The 19,994-nt window shown below is 39.7% G+C and overlaps 1 protein-coding gene across 1 annotated transcript in view; it reads left to right on the forward strand.

Annotated features, from left to right (window-relative positions):
* The window catches only part of SMARCA2 (SWI/SNF related, matrix associated, actin dependent regulator of chromatin, subfamily a, member 2), a 1,314,671-nt gene that overhangs the window by 1,117,303 nt on the left and 177,374 nt on the right, over positions 1 to 19,994 (forward strand). The window contains exon 31 of the mRNA XM_053702540.1: positions 6,080 to 6,295. Within this exon, the coding sequence (XP_053558515.1) occupies positions 6,080 to 6,295 (216 nt within the window). The remainder of the gene's footprint in view (positions 1 to 6,079; positions 6,296 to 19,994) is intronic.

Consider the following 19,994-nt stretch of genomic DNA (forward strand, 5'->3'; position numbering starts at 1 on the left):
TTCAAGAGTGCTATATGTGTTTTCTGTCCAGGAGGTGGTTCTTTACCACTCCCACACACTGTGGTATCTAGCATTAATACACAGCACCTACAACCCACAACAATGACTATATCTATCTGCTGAAAAGCAGACTTGAAGTAAAAAGGTGTGTCATTGTGAACCTAATTTGCATATCTTACCCAGAATCCTTTGCTGCATTTGAAACAATGTATACCATAGGTTTAGGTTTTCTGTGGCAAAAACAAGCCTTCTGGCTTGTCTAGATTTGTTAATGAACTACACAATGAGTTATTTTCTCTATATTTTGTGTGTAGTGGAGGATTTTAAACTCACCTTTTACCTCCCCCTAATTTTAAATGTTGTTGTATAGAGTATTTCATATAGGGGATTTAAGGTATAAAATATATGTTGTAGTGCATTAGAACCTCTTTCTTTGTAAATTATATGTTGCCTCCCTTTATGGATCTACATTATACTACTATTCCAGCTTCTGATGCAATTCCTTTGGCATCATTTCATCTATGCCCTCTGTAACTCAGGATGTTACGACAGTGGAACAGAGTTTACACTCAACTCTCACAGAGGATTTATCTGGATTTTAATACCAGACAATCTCTCACTTGTTGACAGACAATTTTCTGGACTCTTAAGCCAGGAGGTGTTCAATCAAATAGTGAGACGGTGGGGTCTCCCAGATATATAATTCTAATGGCTTCTTGTCTAAATCACAAGCTTCTGAGATGTTGTGCCATGTCACGAGATCCTTAGGCAGGACTAGTAGATCCTCTAGTAGTTCCTGGTCATTACTTCTAATTGACATTTTTCCTCCATTTGTGTTGCTATCCATTGTGATAGCTCAGATCAAGCAGGAATAGGTTTTAAGAATTCCAATAGCTGCAACTTGGTCACACAGGACTGGTTAAGATGTCCAGTTTTCCTCCATTCTTTGTAAATTTTGTCTTTTGCCTCCCTTTATGGATCTACAATATACTCCTATTTCCGTAACCTCTGCTGATATTTTTAAGTGCAAATTTCCCAATAAGGGTTACCACTCTGGGATCCTAGGATGCGCACAGTCCCGCAAGGTGAATCCCTTAGGATTCAAATAAGATAAGTGTCCAAATGCTCCCAAAGGTTATCCTGTTGTTAGGAAGCTGTACTGGCTTCTCAAAAACATTCACAAGATGATCTAAGACAACGAGAGATAAAAAGAAGACGCCTCTTGGTGCAATAAAATTCACAATGTAGAAATCCTCCCTCTATGTGACATATAGCACCAAGCGTGCTGATTCAGGAATACTGATGTGAACACAAATGGTTTTTAAACAAAACACAATTTATTAACTTATATTTTTAAGTACTGGTTTGGCTGTTTGCTGCTTGTTTGTTAATGGATGAGTGTCTATTGAATATATTTTTTTGAGGTTGTGGATTTAATTTCACAGTGAAAAAGATGATTTGTACATCCTTTCCTTTCCTTTCTGTTATTACACGTAGACTCCACAGCTTAGGTATTAGTTTCCATGACTTATAGATTGTAGGCTCTCACCACCTGTATGAAAGAAAACATAATTTATACTTATCTTATAAATTAATTTCTTTCATGGTGGGAAGTTCACGAGACCCCACCCTTTTGTTTTTTCTGGGGTTAGTTATTTCTTTAGTACATCTTTTTTCCCTGCTCCTTTTTATGGATCGTATTCCTTTTTCATACCTCACTTGCTCAGCTATACTTTAGACCAGGGCTTCTTAAACTTTTTCCACTCACGACCCCCTTTCGTGCGAGACATTTTTACGTGACCCCGGGCATATAAAATTGGTTTACAAATCAAACATTTACTGATAATAAATCATACTCATACCCCCCTCTTCCATTCTCACTCCCCTGCCCCTTCCATACTCCCCCCACTTCCATGCTCACTCCCCTGCCCCTTCCATACTCCCCCTTCATACTCATGCTCCCCCTTTCCATTCTCATACTCCCCCTTCCATGCTTACTGCCCCTTTTATGCTCACTCCCCTGCTCCTTCCATACTCCCCCTTCATATTCATTCTCATACCCTCCCTCCCATGCTTATAACCCCCATCCATCTTTCAGCCAGCACGTTCAGCCAGCACTTGACACGCGGTCAGCCATCTTTCGATATAGGGGTCTGGCACTGTCAGACACACAGTCATCCAGCACCGAGCACATGAGCATCATGCACATAACATAGTCTGCCAATGTCAGGTTTAGGTCCTGGCAGATTAAAGAGGTCTTGTAATATATTATAAAACACCATGTTTATTAAAGAAATACCCCAAGTGTGTTAATTTCAACATCTATGAGAACTATATACCCATTTATCCAAGGGGACCTTTGACAGAGAGCCAGTCCCAAGGTACAAGTCCAGTGTGAACTGCTCTCCTACAAGAAGTGTCCCAGGTACCTCTGCGGCAGGTACCTGTATGCGGTCTTCTAAATGGATTCTGAGAAGGGCCAAGGCATGTCTGACACTAAAAAATGCCACACTCAGTCACTTTACAGTCCCCACTAAGCCTGTCAGAAGCACACGCAAGGCCAAGTCATGCCTACATGCCATTACAGTCAGCCTTTTTGCATCACTGTACTAAGTGCAACCAAGGCAACCATATCTGGTCCAGTACGCAGCCTAAACAGTAATAGCATCAGTCGCTGCCCATAGCACAGGGATCCCTGCAGCAGCCCAACTCCTCTTATTGCTCTATGACATCTACTCAGGTTGTTTCTTGCTCTTGCTGGCGATACCTAACTTTCACTTTCCCCATCCCTCCGGTGCCCGCAACTTATAGGGAACATGCCTGGAAGGGAATAAAAAAAACACATAGGCCCATGACCCCCACATTAGGGTTACGTGACCCCATATGGGGTCACAACCCACAGTTTAAGAAGGGCTGCTTTAGACTAAGGTATGTGGTGGGAAGGGTTTTATAGAGCTCTTGGGGTTTGGGACTCTTTGCCTCCTCCTAGTGGTAGAGAAGGGTAAATCCCATGAATAATTCTTTCTTGACTAAGGTGGTTTTAGCAGAGAATATAAAGTCAAGACATTTTGGTTCCTTCTTTGTGTCCAACTCCCAGAAGCTCTAAGTCTCTTGCATAACCTGGATGTGGTACAGCCCTAACATTTTATTTAAAGGCCACCAAGGACTTCTTCCTTGTTTACTCACTTTTCAATCATCCTAAAGTGTGAAGGCTACCGCTGTTACACTAGCCTTTTGGCTTAAATAACTGATTAGGAAGGCTTAATTGGTTGTGTGGAGGACCCACAACATATTACAATTCATTCTACTAGATCAGTTTCAAACATTTGGGCTTTGAGAAACAAACAGATAACAGATCTTCAAAGCTGCTACTTGATCTTCTTATCTTCCTTACACACGTTTTTTCTAAGGCTGCATTTAGCCGAAAAATTCTCTAGGCAGCAGTGTCTGGTTGTTGGTGTTCCTGTTTTAAAGGGACACTGAACCCAAAAAAATGTATTTTGTGATTCAAATAGAGCATGCAATTTAAGCAACTTTCTAATTTACTCCTATTATCAAATTGTCTTCATTTTCTTGGTATCTTTATTTAAAATGCAAGAATGTAAGTTTAGATGCCGGCCCATTTATGGTGAACAAACTGGGTTGTTCTTGCTGATTGGTGGATAAATTCACCCACCAATAAAAAGGTGCTTTCTATGGTCCTGAACCAAAAAAATAGCTTTGATGCCTTCCTTTTCAAATAAAGAAAGCAAAAGAACAAAGAAAAATGTATAATAGGTGTAAATTAGAAAGTTGCTTAAAATTGCATGCTCTATCTGAATCACAAAAGAAAAAAATTGGGTTCAGTGTCCCTTTAACTTCAAGTCCCACACTTCCATGATGATCTTGTGGACTCAACAACTTCGGTATTAGTTACTATGTGCGATAGCTTGTGAACTTACACAACCTAATGAAAAAACTACATTTATGCTTAAATAATACATTTCTTTCTTTCATGGTGGTGATACTCCACAAGACCTGCCCTTTTTTCTATATTCAGTTTCTGCAATTCTAGTTTGCACTTCATTTACCCTGCTTTGTTCTTTCTTGCTTTTTGGTTACTCAACCTTCTAGACCATATCTTTGAATGAGGTATACAGGGAAGCGGGAGGGGTAAAAGCTCTTGGTATGTTGGGCATTATTTCCTCCTCCTAGCGGACTGGAGTTTCAGCCCACATGTGATGTCACGTGGACTTGCACCACCATGAAAGAAATTAATTTATCAGGTACACATACATTTTATTTTAAAATTATGTTACACCCTAACAGAACATGTGAATACATACATAAAAATAATAAACAAAACATTTAACATTAAACCAAATCACTATAATTTGTTACTATGCTAGAGATTTACTATTTAATGGCCCAGATTACAAGTGGAGTGCTAAATATCGCTTTTATGACATTTGCGCTCCACTGTGTAATACCAGCGCACACTAATGTGCACTGGTATTACAAGTTTACAGCAATGCGAACGCGACCTAGCATTTGCATTGCTGGGAAGTATTGCGCTCATGAGAGCGTGCTTCCATAGGCTCCTATGGGAACCTTGTTCTGATGCCGTCAGATACGGCATCAGAACTTCAGTTCAGCGAAGGGGGTAAGTAGCGCAGCGATTTTAAATAAATATATATGTGTGTTAATATGGTATACACAGTTCCCACAGACCGCAATGTAAAGGCACTTTTCCGTGCCATTTTTTTTCTAACACTCCTCTCCCACCAACTTTAGCACCAAAATACTGCCTGGTGCAGTAATTTTATTAAAAAATAAAAATGCTACTATCTTTATTTTGTAATAAGATATGCTAGACTGTATTTTGGGGGCACATTTATAAAATTAACCAGAGATCTAATCTCTGGTTAATTTCATAAGTGCTAATTGCTACCGTGAGATTGTGTTAGCAATAACCAGCCACTTCTAATGGCTGATTAATTATTGCGCGCCCGCAAATGTGCAAATTTGCGGGTGTGCAATAATTTAGCGCTCCACTTGCAATCTAGCCCAATATTTTTTATTTAAACCTTTTCAGTTTATTCTCACTAAACTGTTAGTGTCAAAATCCCAATCTGAAATTACCTGGCACACCTTGAGAGTTTATGTAGACTCTGAAAAATAGTAGACCAGTAGTTATGTAAATGCTGGCCCTTAGATCAAAATAATTGTTATTTTGCACTGCACAGAAAAAAGCAAAAATATTAAAATAAATGTTTTGCAGAAATATTTTTGCTCCAGTAAAAAAAAAAAACTGGTATTTTGCTAGCGTAACTGGAGATTGTAGCTCAAGATTATTTAATAGTTCTGTCCACAGTGCATTCAAGATCTGATAGCTCTACTTTTACCCTGTTCCAAATTAGATTACACTGACATACACCACAAAATACTTGATCACATCGCCCTGCGGTATTGTCATGTCATTGTGCCTGAGAATCTTTCTGGACATTCCTTATGAAAGTCCAAGGATTTAAAAAGCTAATGCAAGTTAAGCTCAAGAAGATTGTAATATTCAAGATGTCATCTGTTTGTCTTTTCCTCAAGTTGAATCTGTTTGGTCTAGCCATGGCTCCTTGGGTCATTGCAAATAACCTAGCTCCTCCCATAGCAAATTAGTTGGTTTCAGGGAATCTTTTGAATATGTTGTTCAGTTGTTTGTTTTAATCATTTTTATTAAAAGTTTACAAAAGTGTAACATAGTAATACAGATCCTGTGGTTATCAAAACATGTTAAGATGTGGGTATAAAGAAGAAGGCATTAAGTTAAGCAAATAATTACCACCAGAAGCGTACCATAGATTAGAAGAGTAGAAAATCATGAAACGTACTCAGTCTCTTTTCTGTGAAATGCACAATAGAAAATAGATCAAGTGGTAACTATCTGCTGGTGACCCGCATTGGCTCCACAAGGCTTGATGTATTTGCAGAATGGCAATAAAACACTCATTCTCAAATTTATATATATGGCCAATATTAAATACTGCAAATTTATATACGTATTGTTCCATTATTTATGTATGTATTTTTAATTATAATTCTATAGCGAATGGATCTAGATCGGCGCAGGGAGGATGCCCGCAATCCAAACCGCAAGCCAAGATTGATGGAAGAGGATGACCTTCCTTCCTGGATTATCAAAGATGATGCTGAAGTTGAGAGACTTACTTGTGAAGAAGAGGAAAAGATCTTCGGAAGAGGATCACGTCAGCGTAGAGACGTGGATTACAGTGATGCTCTCACAGACAAACAATGGATAAGAGTAAGTGATGAGTCACTAATTTAAGTGTTGCATTTTGTATATTTTATAGATTATACAAACTTGTTCACATCGAATTGACATTGGTGTTTAAGTAAACAGGAGGAATAAAGAATTTTTTTAAGATTTCACTATTTACCAATGTATGAAAAAATGTTTTATGTATTTTCTTTTGCGATTCAGACAGAGCCTACATTTTTAAAAAGGTTTCCATTTTACTTCAAGTATCAAATTTGCTTTATAATAATAATTTAATTAATTTTATTTTATTGTAATGTTAGTTTTTAGTGTAAGGCAGGTTAGCTTTTATTTTACAGGTAACTTTGTATTTATTTTAACTAGGTAGTTATTAAATAGTTAATAACTATTAACTGACTAGTCTACCTAGTTAAAATAAATACAAACTTAGCTGTGAAATAAAAATAAAACCTAAGATAGCTACAATATAACTATTAGTTATTTTGTAGCTAGCTTAGGTTTTTTTTACAGGTAAGTTTGTATTTAGTTTTAAATAGGAATTAGTTAGGTAATAATTGTAAGGTTTATTTACATTTATTTTAATTATATTTAAGTTAGGGTTAGGCTTAGGGTTACGTAAGGGTTAGGTTTAGGGGTTAATATATTTATGTAGAGTTAGTGATGTGGGAGGACAGAGGTTTAGGGGTTAATAATTGTTTTTTAAGTATATTTCGTTGTGGGGGCCTGCTGTTTAGTGGTTAATAGGTTTATTATAGCGGCGGTGTGGGCGGACGGCAGATTAGGGGTTAATAATCTTTAAATAGTGTTTGCAATGCAGGAGGGCAGAGTTTTAGGGGTTAATAGGTTTATTATATTGACGACGATGTCGGGAAACAGCGGAATAGGGGTTCACAAATTTATTTTAGTGGCGACGATGTCCGGAGCGGCAGATTAGGGGTTAATAAATTTATTTTAGTGTTTGCGATGTGGGAGGGCCTCGGTTTAGGGGTTAATAGATAGTTTATGGGTGTTAGTGTACTTTTTAACACTTTAGTTATGAGTTTTATGCTACAGCTTTGTAACGTAAAACTCATATCTGCTGACTTTAGATGGCGGTACGGATCTTGTCAGTATAGGGTGCACCGCTCACTTTTTGGCCTCCCAGGCAAACTCGTAATACCAGCGCTATGGAAGTCCCATTGGAAAAGGACTTTTTTAAAAGTGCGGTACTGACATTGCGTGACGGTCAAAACGGTGTGCGGTACACCTATACCGACAAGACTTGTAATAGCGACGTTAGGGAAAAAGCAGCGTTATGAAGAATAACGATGCTTTTTCACTCATAACGCAAAACTCGTAATCTAGCTGTTTTATAAATAGATGGTCAAAACATAGCCAATCTTATATTTCTACATATATACTAAATCTTAAGGGAGCACTACATTGGTGTCAGATTTTTTTTGACACAACCATAGTTATGTACACTCTTAAAAAATTAAGTGTATTTAAGGACTATGCTGTTTCTGTATCAATTGTTTCGACAGTGTGATAATTTCCGCCATGGACTCATCTGTTAGTACTGCATGTGTGGTTAAAATAGGCAGAGATCCATACACAAATCATCCCCATACACAAATCAGAACTTGGAAAAGACACAAATCACATTGAAGCCCTTCTTTTAGCCCAATTTCCACATCAGACCTCAGGTCAGAGCAGAATGACCTACAGCCTCTTTGTTATCTTCCTACCCACATAAGATAAGAACCCTGGCCCTGCAGCCCATCTTTCAGCCATACACTCATGTCAGACCTCAAGTTTGACTTCTCATCCTGCTTTATGCTCTGTGAGCCACATCATAATGCCTGTCCCTGTTATCCCTATTTTCTTTCTTACAGGTGATGAGAGTCCACAATCCATTACTCTTGGGAATAACTGTTCCCAGCCACTAGGAGGAGGCAAAGATTCCCAAACCCCAAGAGCTCTATTAAACCCTTCCACTTTACTGGAAACTAGTCTTGTATTTGTCTCAGCTGGAGGAACATGAAGATGTGCATGTTATTCTCCAATGAGAGTGGTTCTCAGATTGAGATGAGGCCAATTTACCCTCCAAGTGCAGTGTTTGGTACAGGGGTATATTTGGAGTATGGGTAGTGACATATTTTTCACCAACTAGTCACAAGCCTTCCACTGGTGTTGTGGTGACCTGTTTTATGCCTCCTACTGTTGGGTTGCCGATATACTCCTATTTCTAAGTACTATTTTTTTTTTATTATTATTTATTTATTTTTAATTTCTTTTTATTGAGGATTATGATAAATATAACAAAAACAAATAGTCTCGTCACAAAGGTTACAATGAGACTGTGTAAGAAGTCAGAGAGCATATACAATGACAAAGCAAAATGTTTCAACCAACATACTGAATTAACAAAACCATATCGGAATAAGACATTGCAGTGGCATCTAGATGAAATCCTTATTTTAACAATTTAATAACATGTTAGACTGACTAGTTAGGAGCCAAGTATTTAGGCCAAATGGTCTAGAAATATAAAATATGACTTGTAGCCAGATGGGCAGCTCATTACGAGCTTCAAAAGAGTATACATAAATGAATATTTAGTAAGGGGGGGTATGTCAAAATGGTCAATAACAATCAGCGGGTAAGCACCGCTTAAAATGTAAGTTATTGAGCTAGAATGCATAGCTTAGTGCCTAATCTTAAGGATATTATAAATGCTGAGCAACAATGGCGGAGGTTTAGCAAATGTTTAAGAGGCATAACATCCCTCTAGCAAGGAATATATAATACAAAAAGGTTAGTAAATTATGGCTTGAAAAAGGTAGTGCCTAGTAGCACACATGTTTTAGCATGACCAGATTTGGGGGTACATGGGATAGTAGGAAGAATGTGCTGTATGGGAGACTTAATGATAAGAGGTGAAACCCTTAACTGCTTGGGCTAAGTACTAATTATGTAATATAGTAGGGTGATGATCACTAATTACTAATGGAACAAAGATCCATGGTATATAATGAAACTAGGCTACATAATTGAACTGACAAAAGATATGAATGAGATCTTCAAGGGGTAATAAAATATGAGTACATAGGCAGCCTATATGCTTTTTGACCAATATGATAAAGTTGCTAACGGTTTTACACTGGATACATACTATATGTCTGCAAACTGTAATCATATCATGAACATCTGCTCGTGTTTAAATACAAAAAACAGTTCTGTATATATACTATACAAAAAAGGATATACACATATATTACCCTTCTAAATAAGCTAGGTTAAGATAAATAAAAGAACCTAACTAAGGGTTTGTTTGAAAATGGTGCAAGTATTACTAATACATAGATTAAAACCAGTGTTAAGGGCAGTGAATGATATGCAGCATAGGCAATAGACAGCCTCGGTCTAGCTGATTGTTATAACAAAGAGTATGTATTGTTGTCAAAGTATTCTTTTGGGTAAAAGGCACAGAAGGTATTGCATTTACTATAGCATTAGTGATGTAAAGTAAAAAAAAAAAAAAAGGTTTTGATAAACAAGTGAAAATCCATGTGTTTTACCAAGACTCAGTCCCTATATTAGTAGTTAGCTGTTATATATAGGCAACACACAAACCAAACAATGATAGATACATCTTGTGAAGAGAAAACAGACATAAACGAATATTAGATAAACTGAAACGTGAGGGTTAAAGCTACACCTCGGGTATGGGTTTAAGGATAGGGGCAGATGTTGAAATATATCTACAGCGGCAGATCTGTTAAACTCTTTCCCATCTGCACCCTTAACGTTATCTTCCAGTTTGGTGGAGAGGTTCTCTATATATCCACCTAACAGGTATCAGGGCTGTATCTTAACCTGAATGTTTACCCCGTGACAAGTCTGTGTTTTGAGTCGTTAGGAGGAAGTAGCCTGCTATCCCACCCAAGGATCAATGCAGTTTGGGTCCGCGTGACATTAAGGGCAAGTCCCATAGGCATACCTGATTGAGCCCGCTGTTTCAAAAGCAGTGTTGCATGCTGAAGCCTAGAGGTAAGAGACACCCTAAATGAGCAAGTGCCGAGTGTCACCTGATGATATGTAAGACTCAACTTCTGCTCCGTTGGTCCGGCCGCCACCTCCGGAGCAGGACCCATCAGGGAGCAAGTAGGTTTGACTGTGTCACTCTGTGCTGAACATATAGCACTGTCAGATTACGCTGGGGTATCAGTAGATTGTACATTCTGCGGATGCTTCACTGTCGTCTCCTCTCTTATGCCAGGGGGAATGATTCCATCTTCCAACTTGAATGATTCAGGTATGGTGGAAACAAGCTGGCAATATCCATCTGTCATCACTTTCTCAAGCCCTTGCAGAAGGGTTATTATCGTACTTAAGTCTTCCTTCATGATTCCCTTACCACGATCTAAGAGGTTATAGCTGTGAGTGGAGGGGAAAATAAGAACCACCAATATTTACTACATAGGCAATTGAAAGATATATATAGCTGAGCAAGTTAGTAACTTCTGTTTTACCCGGGAAGCCGGGGGGGGAGATGTTAAAAAGTGCTTGTAAGGCCACGGCCTAAGATTAAACAGTCCGGAACAGGTCAGCAAAAGTGCATAGCTATGAAGCAAGAGTATATCCAGATAGAAAATAGCACAAATAGTAAAAATTGACCAGGAGCGCTAAAAAAGCTAAAAGTGGTAGGGTAATCTTAGCCTAATAATATTAAAGTGTAAGGTGTTTGTGCAAAATTATATGCAGAAATATTTCATAAGGTGCAGAAAATTCAAAAATGTGAAAAAAGGTCTAGCCAGGTATATATATCTTAATATATGCCTAAGTGTTAATAAATAATACGGATACAGTATGTTTAAAAATGCTTTCATAAAGTGCACACGTGCAAACGTAAAAATGGTCCTCTGACCAAGGTGCGTATAGAAACCAGAACAATAGTTGCAAAGATAATTAATCTAAAATGATACAAATATAAGATATATCTAAAAAATTTAATACATGGTCAAATATGCAAACAATATATGCAAAAAATATATAAAAACGGACGTCTCCGTGTAAAAGTTAGGTTGCCACCACACAAATTATCTGGATGCGTATAGTCAGTTAAAAAAGCTTTCAGTATTAGTGTAAAAGCCGCATTTGTTAACAAATATTTCTTCTGTTATGTGTGATCAGTCCACGGGTCATCATTACTTCTGGGATATTATCTGCTCCCCTACATATTATCTGCTCCCCTACAGGAAGTGCAAGAGGATTCACCCAGCAGAGTTGCTATATAGTTCCTCCCCTCTACGTCACCTCCAGTCATTCTCTTGCACCCAAAGACTAGATAGGAGGTGTGAGAGGACTATGGTGATTATACTTAGTTTTTAGAACTTCAATCAAAAGTTTGTTATTTTACAATAGCACCGGAGCGTGTTATTACCCCTCTGGCAGAGTTTGAAGAAGAATCTACCAGAGTTTTTCTTATGATTTTAACCGGAGTAGTTAAGATCATATTGCTGTTTCTCGGCCATCTGAGGGAGGTAAAAACTTCAGATCAGGGGACAGCGGGCAGTTGAATCTGCATTGAGGTATGTAGCAGTTTTTATTTTCTGAATGGAATTGATGAAAAAATCCTGCCATACCGTTATAATGAACATGTATGTATACTCTACACTTTAGTATTCTGGGGATGGTATTTCACCGGAATTACTCTGTAAAAGTACATTAAACCTTTTATTAGGTATTTTTCATGTTAAACGTTTTTGCTGGAATGTAGAATCGTTTGCATTAATGAGGTACTGAGTGAATAAGTATTTGGGCATTATTTTTCCACTTGGCAGTTTGCTTGTGTTAATTATGACAGTTTCGTTTCTCTCTCACTGCTGTGTGTGAGAGGGAGGGGCCGTTTTTGGCGCTCTTTGCTACGCATCAAAAATTTCCAGTCAGTTTTTCTGCATGATCCGGTTCATCTCTAACAGAACTCAGGGGTCTTCAAACTTCTTTGAAGGGAAGTAGATTCTCTCAGCAGAGCTGTGAGACTTATATAGTGACTGCGATTTAAAACGTTTCTCTGTAATTTTTATGTTTAAAATTTAATTAGTGTTATTTTACTAATGGGAACAAACCTTTGCTAAAAAGTTGTGTTGTTTGTTAAGAGTGATGCTATAACTGTTTTTCAGTTCATTATTTCAACTGTCATTTAATCGTTTAGTGCTTCTTGAGGCACAGTACGTTTTTATTAAATAAAATTGTAACCGAGTTGCATGTTTATTGCCAGTGTGTTAAACATGTCTGATTCAGAGGAAGATACCTGTGTCATTTGTTCCAATGCCAAGGTGGAGCCCAATAGAAATTTATGTACTAACTGTATTGATGCTACCTTAAATAAAAGCCAATCTGTACAAATTGAACAAATTTCACCAAATAGCGAGGGGAGAGTTATGCCGACTAACTCGCCTCACGTGTCAGTACCTGCATCTCCCGCCCGGGAGGTGCGTGATATTATGGCGCCTAGTACATCTGGGCAGCCATTACAGATAACATTACAAGATATGGCTACTGTTATGACCGAAGTTTTGGCTAAATTACCAGAACTAAGAGGCAAGCGTGATCACTCTGGGGTGAGAACAGAGTGCGCTGATAATTCTAGGGCCATGTCTGATACTGCGTCACAGCTTGCAGAGCATGAGGACGGAGAGCTTCATTCTGTGGGTGACGGTTCTGATCCAAACAGATTGGATTCAGATATTTCAAATTTTAAATTTAAATTGGAAAACCTCCGTGTATTACTAGGGGAGGTCTTAGCAGCTCTCAACGATTGTAACGCTGTTGCAATACCAGAGAAAATGTGTAGGTTGGATAAATACTTTGCGGTACCGGCGAGTACTGACGTTTTTCCTATACCTAAGAGATTAACTGAAATTGTTACTAAGGAGTGGGATAGACCCGGTGTGCCGTTCTCACCCCCTCCAATATTTAGAAAGATGTTTCCAATAGACGCCACCACACGGGACTTATGGCAAACGGTCCCTAAGGTGGAGGGAGCAGTTTCTACTTTAGCTAAGCGTACCACTATCCCGGTGGAGGATAGCTGTGCCTTTTCAGATCCTATGGATAAAAAATTAGAGGGTTACCTTAAGAAAATGTTTGTTCAACAAGGTTTTATATTACAACCCCTTGCATGCATCGCGCCGATCACGGCTGCGGCAGCATTTTGGATTGAGTCTCTGGAAGAGAACCTTAGTTCAGCTACGCTGGACGACATTACGGACAGGCTTAGAGTCCTTAAACTAGCTAATTCATTCATTTCGGAGGCCGTAGTACATTTAACCAAACTTACGGCTAAGAATTCAGGATTCGCCATTCAGGCACGCAGGGCGCTGTGGCTAAAATCCTGGTCGGCTGATGTAACTTCTAAGTCCAAATTACTTAATATACCTTTCAAGGGGCAAACTTTATTTGGGCCCGGTTTGAAAGAAATTATTGCTGACATTACAGGAGGTAAGGGCCACGCTCTACCTCAAGACAAAGCCAAAGCTAAGGCTAGACAGTCTAATTTTCGTCCCTTTCGGAATTTCAAAGCAGGAGCAGCGCCAACTTCCACTGCACCAAAACAGGGAGGAGCTGTTGCTCGTTACAGACAAGGCTGGAAGCCTAACCAGTCCTGGAACAAGGGCAAGCAGGCCAGTAAACCTGCTGCTGCCCCAAAGACAGCATGAACCGAGGGCCCCCGATCCGGGACCGGATCTAGTGGGGGGCAGACTCTCTCTCTTCGCCCAGGCTTGGGCAAGAGATGTCCAGGATCCCTGGGCGCTAGAGATCATATCTCAGGGATACCTTCTAGACTTCAAATTCTCTCCCCCAAGAGGGAGATTTCATCTGTCAAGGTTGTCAACAAACCAAATAAAGAAGGACGCGTTTCTACGCTGTGTACCAGATCTATTATTAATGGGAGTGATCCATCCGGTTCCGCGGTCGGAACAAGGACAAGGGTTTTACTCAAACCTGTTTGTGGTTCCCAAAAAAGAGGGAACTTTCAGGCCAATCTTGGATTTAAAGATCCTAAACAAATTCCTAAGAGTTCCATCGTTCAAAATGGAAACTATTCGGACAATCTTACCCATGATCCAAGAGGGTCAGTACATGACCACAGTGGATTTAAAGGATGCTTACCTTCACATACCGATTCACAAGGATCATTACCGGTATCTAAGGTTTGCCTTCTTAAACAGGCATTACCAGTTTGTAGCCCTTCCATTCGGATTGGCTACGGCTCCAAGAATCTTTACAAAGGTTCTGGGTGCCCTTCTGGCGGTACTAAGACCGCGAGGAATTTCGGTAGCTCCGTACCTAGACGACATTCTGATACAAGCTTCAAGCTTTCAAACTGCCAAGTCTCATACAGAGTTAGTTCTGGCATTTCTAAGGTCGCATGGATGGAAAGTGAACGAAAAGAAGAGTTCTCTCTTTCCTCTCACAAGAGTTCCATTCTTGGGGACTCTTATAGATTCTGTAGAAATGAAGATTTATCTGACAGAAGACAGATTAACAAAGCTTCTAAATGCATGCCGTGTCCTTCATTCCATTCAACTCCCGTCAGTAGCTCAATGCATGGAGGTGATCGGCTTAATGGTAGCAGCAATGGACATAGTTCCCTTTGCACGCCTACATCTCAGACCGCTGCAATTGTGCATGCTGAGTCAGTGGAATGGGGATTACTCAGATTTGTCCCCCACTCTGAATCTGGATCAAGAGACCAGAAACTCTCTTCTATGGTGGTTTTCTCGGCCACATCTGTCCAGGGGGATGCCGTTCAGCAGGCCGGACTGGACAATTGTAACAACAGACGCCAGCCTTCTAGGTTGGGGCGCTGTCTGGAATTCTCTGAAGGCTCAGGGACAATGGAGTCAGGAGGAAAGTCTCCTGCCAATAAACATTCTGGAATTGAGAGCAGTTCTCAATGCCCTTCTAGCTTGGCCCCAGTTAAAGACTCGGGGGTTCATCAGGTTTCAGTCGGACAACATCACGACTGTAGCTTACATCAACCATCAAGGAGGGACAAGAAGCTCCCTAGCAATGATAGAAGTATCAAAGATAATTCGCTGGGCAGAGTCTCACTCTTGCCACCTGTCAGCAATCCACATCCCGGGAGTGGAGAACTGGGAGGCGGATTTCTTGAGTCGCCAGACTCTTCATCCGGGGGAGTGGGAACTTCATCCGGAGGTCTTTGCCCAAATACTTCAACGTTGGGGCAAACCAGAGATAGATCTCATGGCGTCTCGCCAGAACGCCAAACTTCCTCGCTACGGATCCAGATCCAGGGATCCGGGAGCGGTTCTGATAGATGCTTTGACAGCACCTTGGAACTTCAGGATGGCTTATGTGTTTCCACCCTTCCCACTGCTTCCTCGATTGATTGCCAAAATCAAACAGGAGAGAGCATCAGTGATTCTAATAGCGCCTGCATGGCCGCGCAGGACTTGGTATGCAGATCTAGTGGACATGTCATCCTGTCCGCCTTGGTCTCTACCTCTAAGACAGGACCTTCTGATTCAGGGTCCATTCAAACATCAAAGTCTAACTTCTCTGAAGCTGACTGCTTGGAAATTGAACGCTTGATTTTATCAAAACGTGGTTTTTCTGAGTCGGTTATTGATACCCTGATACAGGCTAGGAAGCCTGTTACCAGAAAGATTTACCATAAAATATGGCGTAAATACCTATACTGGTGTGAATCCAAAGATTACTCCTGGAGTAAGGTTAGGATTCCTAGGATATTGTCTTTTCTACAAGAAGGTTTAGGAAAGGGTTTATCGGCTAGCTCATTAAAGGGACAGATCTCAGCTCTGTCCATCTTGTTACACAGGCGTCTGTCAGAAAATTCAGACATCCAGGCCTTTTGTCAGGCTTTAGCTAGGATCAAGCCTGTGTTTAAAACTGTTGCTCCGCCATGGAGTTTAAACTTAGTTCTTAACGTTTTACAGGGTGTTCCGTTTGAACCCCTTCATTCCATTGATATAAAATTGTTATCTTGGAAAGTTCTATTTTTAATGGCTATTTCCTCGGCTCGAAGAGTCTCTGAGTTATCAGCCCTACATTGTGATTCTCCTTATCTGATCTTTCACTCAGACAAGGTAGTTCTGCGTACTAAACCTGGGTTCTTACCTAAGGTAGTCACTAACAGGAATATCAATCAAGAGATTGTTGTTCCATCCTTGTGTCCAAATCCTTCTTCAAAGAAGGAACGTCTTCTACACAATCTGGATGTAGTTCGTGCCCTCAAGTTCTACTTGCAGGCAACTAAAGATTTTCGCCAAACTTCTTCCCTGTTTGTCGTTTATTCTGGACAGAGGAGAGGTCAAAAAGCTTCTGCTACCTCTCTCTCTTTTTGGCTTCGTAGCATAATACGTTTAGCCTATGAGACTGCTGGACAGCAGCCTCCTGAAAGAATTACAGCTCATTCCACTAGAGCTGTGGCTTCCACTTGGGCCTTTAAGAATGAGGCCTCTGTTGAACAGATTTGCAAGGCTGCAACTTGGTCTTCGCTTCATACTTTTTCCAAATTTTACAAATTTGACACTTTTGCTTCTTCGGAGGCTATTTTTGGGAGAAAGGTTCTTCAGGCAGTGGTTCCTTCTGTATAATGAGCCTGCCTATCCCTCCCGTCATCCGTGTACTTTTGCTTTGGTATTGGTATCCCAGAAGTAATGATGACCCGTGGACTGATCACACATAACAGAAGAAAACATAATTTATGCTTACCTGATAAATTCCTTTCTTCTGTTGTGTGATCAGTCCACGGCCCGCCCTGTTTTTTAAGGCAGGTACATATTTTTTAAATTATAATTCAGTCACCACTACACCCTTGGTTTCTCCTTTCTCGTTGGTCTTTGGTCGAATGACTGGAGGTGACGTAGAGGGGAGGAACTATATAGCAACTCTGCTGGGTGAATCCTCTTGCACTTCCTGTAGGGGAGCAGATAATATGTAGGGGAGCAGATAATATCCCAGAAGTAATGATGATCCGTGGACTGATCACACAACAGAAGAAAGGAATTTATCAGGTAAGCATAAATTATGTTTTTCCTTTTATGAAGGGGAAATCCTTTTAGCTTACCCCCAACAGTTCAGTCAGACCAGTCCGTCAGTTTGGAATTACCGCCGTGGCGGAGTGACGTCACTCTTATAGGCGTTGTCCTCAATCTGTGATCCGATTGGTCCTTAGATCCCGGCTCGAGTTCCTAAGCTGCCGTGTTCCGTGAAGTATAGTATCCGCTCTTTAGTGCTGCACAGCACGCAGGATACTTTTAATGGTATACAAGTAGTTGGATGAGTGCTGGAACTCTTGGTAGACTCCGATGAGCACTATATCAGTGCATAAGAACAAGTCCCAATAGGTCTGTGATTGTTTGCCTTTCAGGGTATTAGTGTGACAGGAATAGGTCCACAGCTTTAAATACAAATTCAGCAACAATAGTACATAACATCAGTACATAACATCAACGCGTTTCTCCCTATACAGGGCTTTCTCAAGATCTTGAGAAAGCCCTGTATAGGGAGAAACGCGTTGATGTTATGTTATGTACTGATGTTATGTACTATTGTTGCTGAATTTGTGGCAACCTAACTTTTACACGGAGACGTCCGTTTTTATATATTTTTTGCATATATTGTTTGCATATTTGACCATGTATTACATTTTTTTTAGATATATCTTATATTTGTATCATTTTAGATTAATTATCTTTGCAACTATTGTTCTGGTTTCTTTACGCACCTTGGTCAGAGGACCATTTTTACGTTTGCACGTGTGCACTTTATGAAAGCATTTTTAAACATATCTGTATTATTTATTAACACTTAGGCATATATTAAGATATATATACCTGGCTAGACCTTTTTTCACATTTTTGAATTTTCTGCACCTTATGAAATATTTCTGCATATAATTTTGCACAAACACTTTACACTTTAATATTATTAGGCTAAGATTACCCTACCACTTTTAGCTTTTTTAGCGCTCCTGGTCAATTTTTACTATTTGTGCTATTTTCTACACCTTTGAGAGGGACCCTTAGGTGATTCAGGAGTTTAGTGACTACACTCTGCGCTCATTAGTTTCTTTTTTGTTTGATATATCCAGATAGAGGTGAGCTTCAGAGATCCGAATATGACAAGTTAATGGATCAATTATAGGGTATCTCCACAAAATTTGTTAGTATAGTTTAGCATTTCTCAGAGCTCCATTATTTCACGTCTGTAATGGCTGCCGTCCGGACACGCCCCCCCCTCTAAGTACTAATTTTATTGTATGGGCACTCTATTGGCCTCTTAGGCTATTTGAATATATATTTAATATATATATTTATAATTTAGTTTGTTTTTTTCTTAAAAAAATGTATAGTTCGTTTTTTAACGCGCTCTGTTTTTCACATGCATAGAATTGTCTATTAGAAGCATCTGCTTTTGAGTCTGAGCATGCCGACAGGTCAGGAAAGCACACGTAGGCTTCTCAGGATTGCGAGCATCAGGTTTTCCGGTCACAGGTTAGTTTTGGTGCGATTTTCCACTTATCATAGGTCTAAGTAGTATCGGATTAGTGCATTTTGGCCTTGTTACTTTTTAAGAGCTACTTCTGTAGTGAGTATGTTTTTTTTTTCTCCTTACCTCAAGAGATAATTTAATGGGGATATAACTATTTTACTATATGTCTATATTTTTATACAAATGACTATGGTATGGTATGGTATGACTATGGTAGTTTTCTGCAGTTAATTATGCAGTTAAGAAGTCTTCTGATTCTGTCCCTAATCTACTTTAAAAGCTGTGTCCTTTGAACACTTTCCTACCAGTGTTTAATGTGTTTATTATAAATAGGCTGAAGCAGTCCAAAAAAAAATCTACTTCCTTATTAAAGTCTTCATGAAGGTTTGGACCCGATCCAGAGACTCTGGTAGGAGGCAGGTTGCTCCTTTTTTCTTCTTAAACGGGGAGAGTCCACAGCTGCATTCATTACTTTTGGGAGATACAGAACCTGGCCACCAGGAGGAGGCAAAGACACCCCAGCCAAAGGCTTAAATACCTCTCCCACTTCCCTCATCCCCCAGTAATTCTTTGCCTTTCGTCACAGGAGGTTGGCAGAGAAGTGTCAGAAGTTACGGAGTAGTCTCTTATGGAGGGTAGTACTCTTCGAAATGGGACTTGAGTTTTAAGTAGTCCTGTCAGCCTCTCCGTGAGAGCATGGATGAAAGTTCTGAGATGCAGGGAGAGTCTTTGTGCGAAACCATCCCGACTCATATTAACAGCTCCATAAGCAATCAGGGTTGACAAGCTTCGCTGCCTGCTTTCTTCATTCAAGTCCATGTCAGAAGCAACGCTACTATCTGTCAAACTTGAAGGACCGTGTTACTGTTCCACGGCATAGATTCCGGTAAGATCGTTTAATTTTTTTCATTTTATATTTTTTCATTGTGGATGTAATGTAAAAGATAGAAGACAGGGTCTCAGTGGGACTCCTTTATCTTTATGGAATCAAGGGTTAATATCTCATGAGGGGGGTTATTGAGCAGTGGGGGGACTTTAAAGGGACAGTAAACCTAAAAAATAATGTTATATAATTCTGCACATAGTGCAGAATTATATAACATTATTTAGGTGCTATAGCTATAAAACCCTTTTTTCACTTTTAATATTTAAAAAACATACCGCTTTTACAGACCCGCTCTCTGCTGAGCGGGTC

The sequence above is a fragment of the Bombina bombina genome, chromosome 2 (genome assembly GCF_027579735.1).
Source record: "Bombina bombina isolate aBomBom1 chromosome 2, aBomBom1.pri, whole genome shotgun sequence".
Lineage (NCBI taxonomy): Eukaryota > Metazoa > Chordata > Amphibia > Anura > Bombinatoridae > Bombina > Bombina bombina.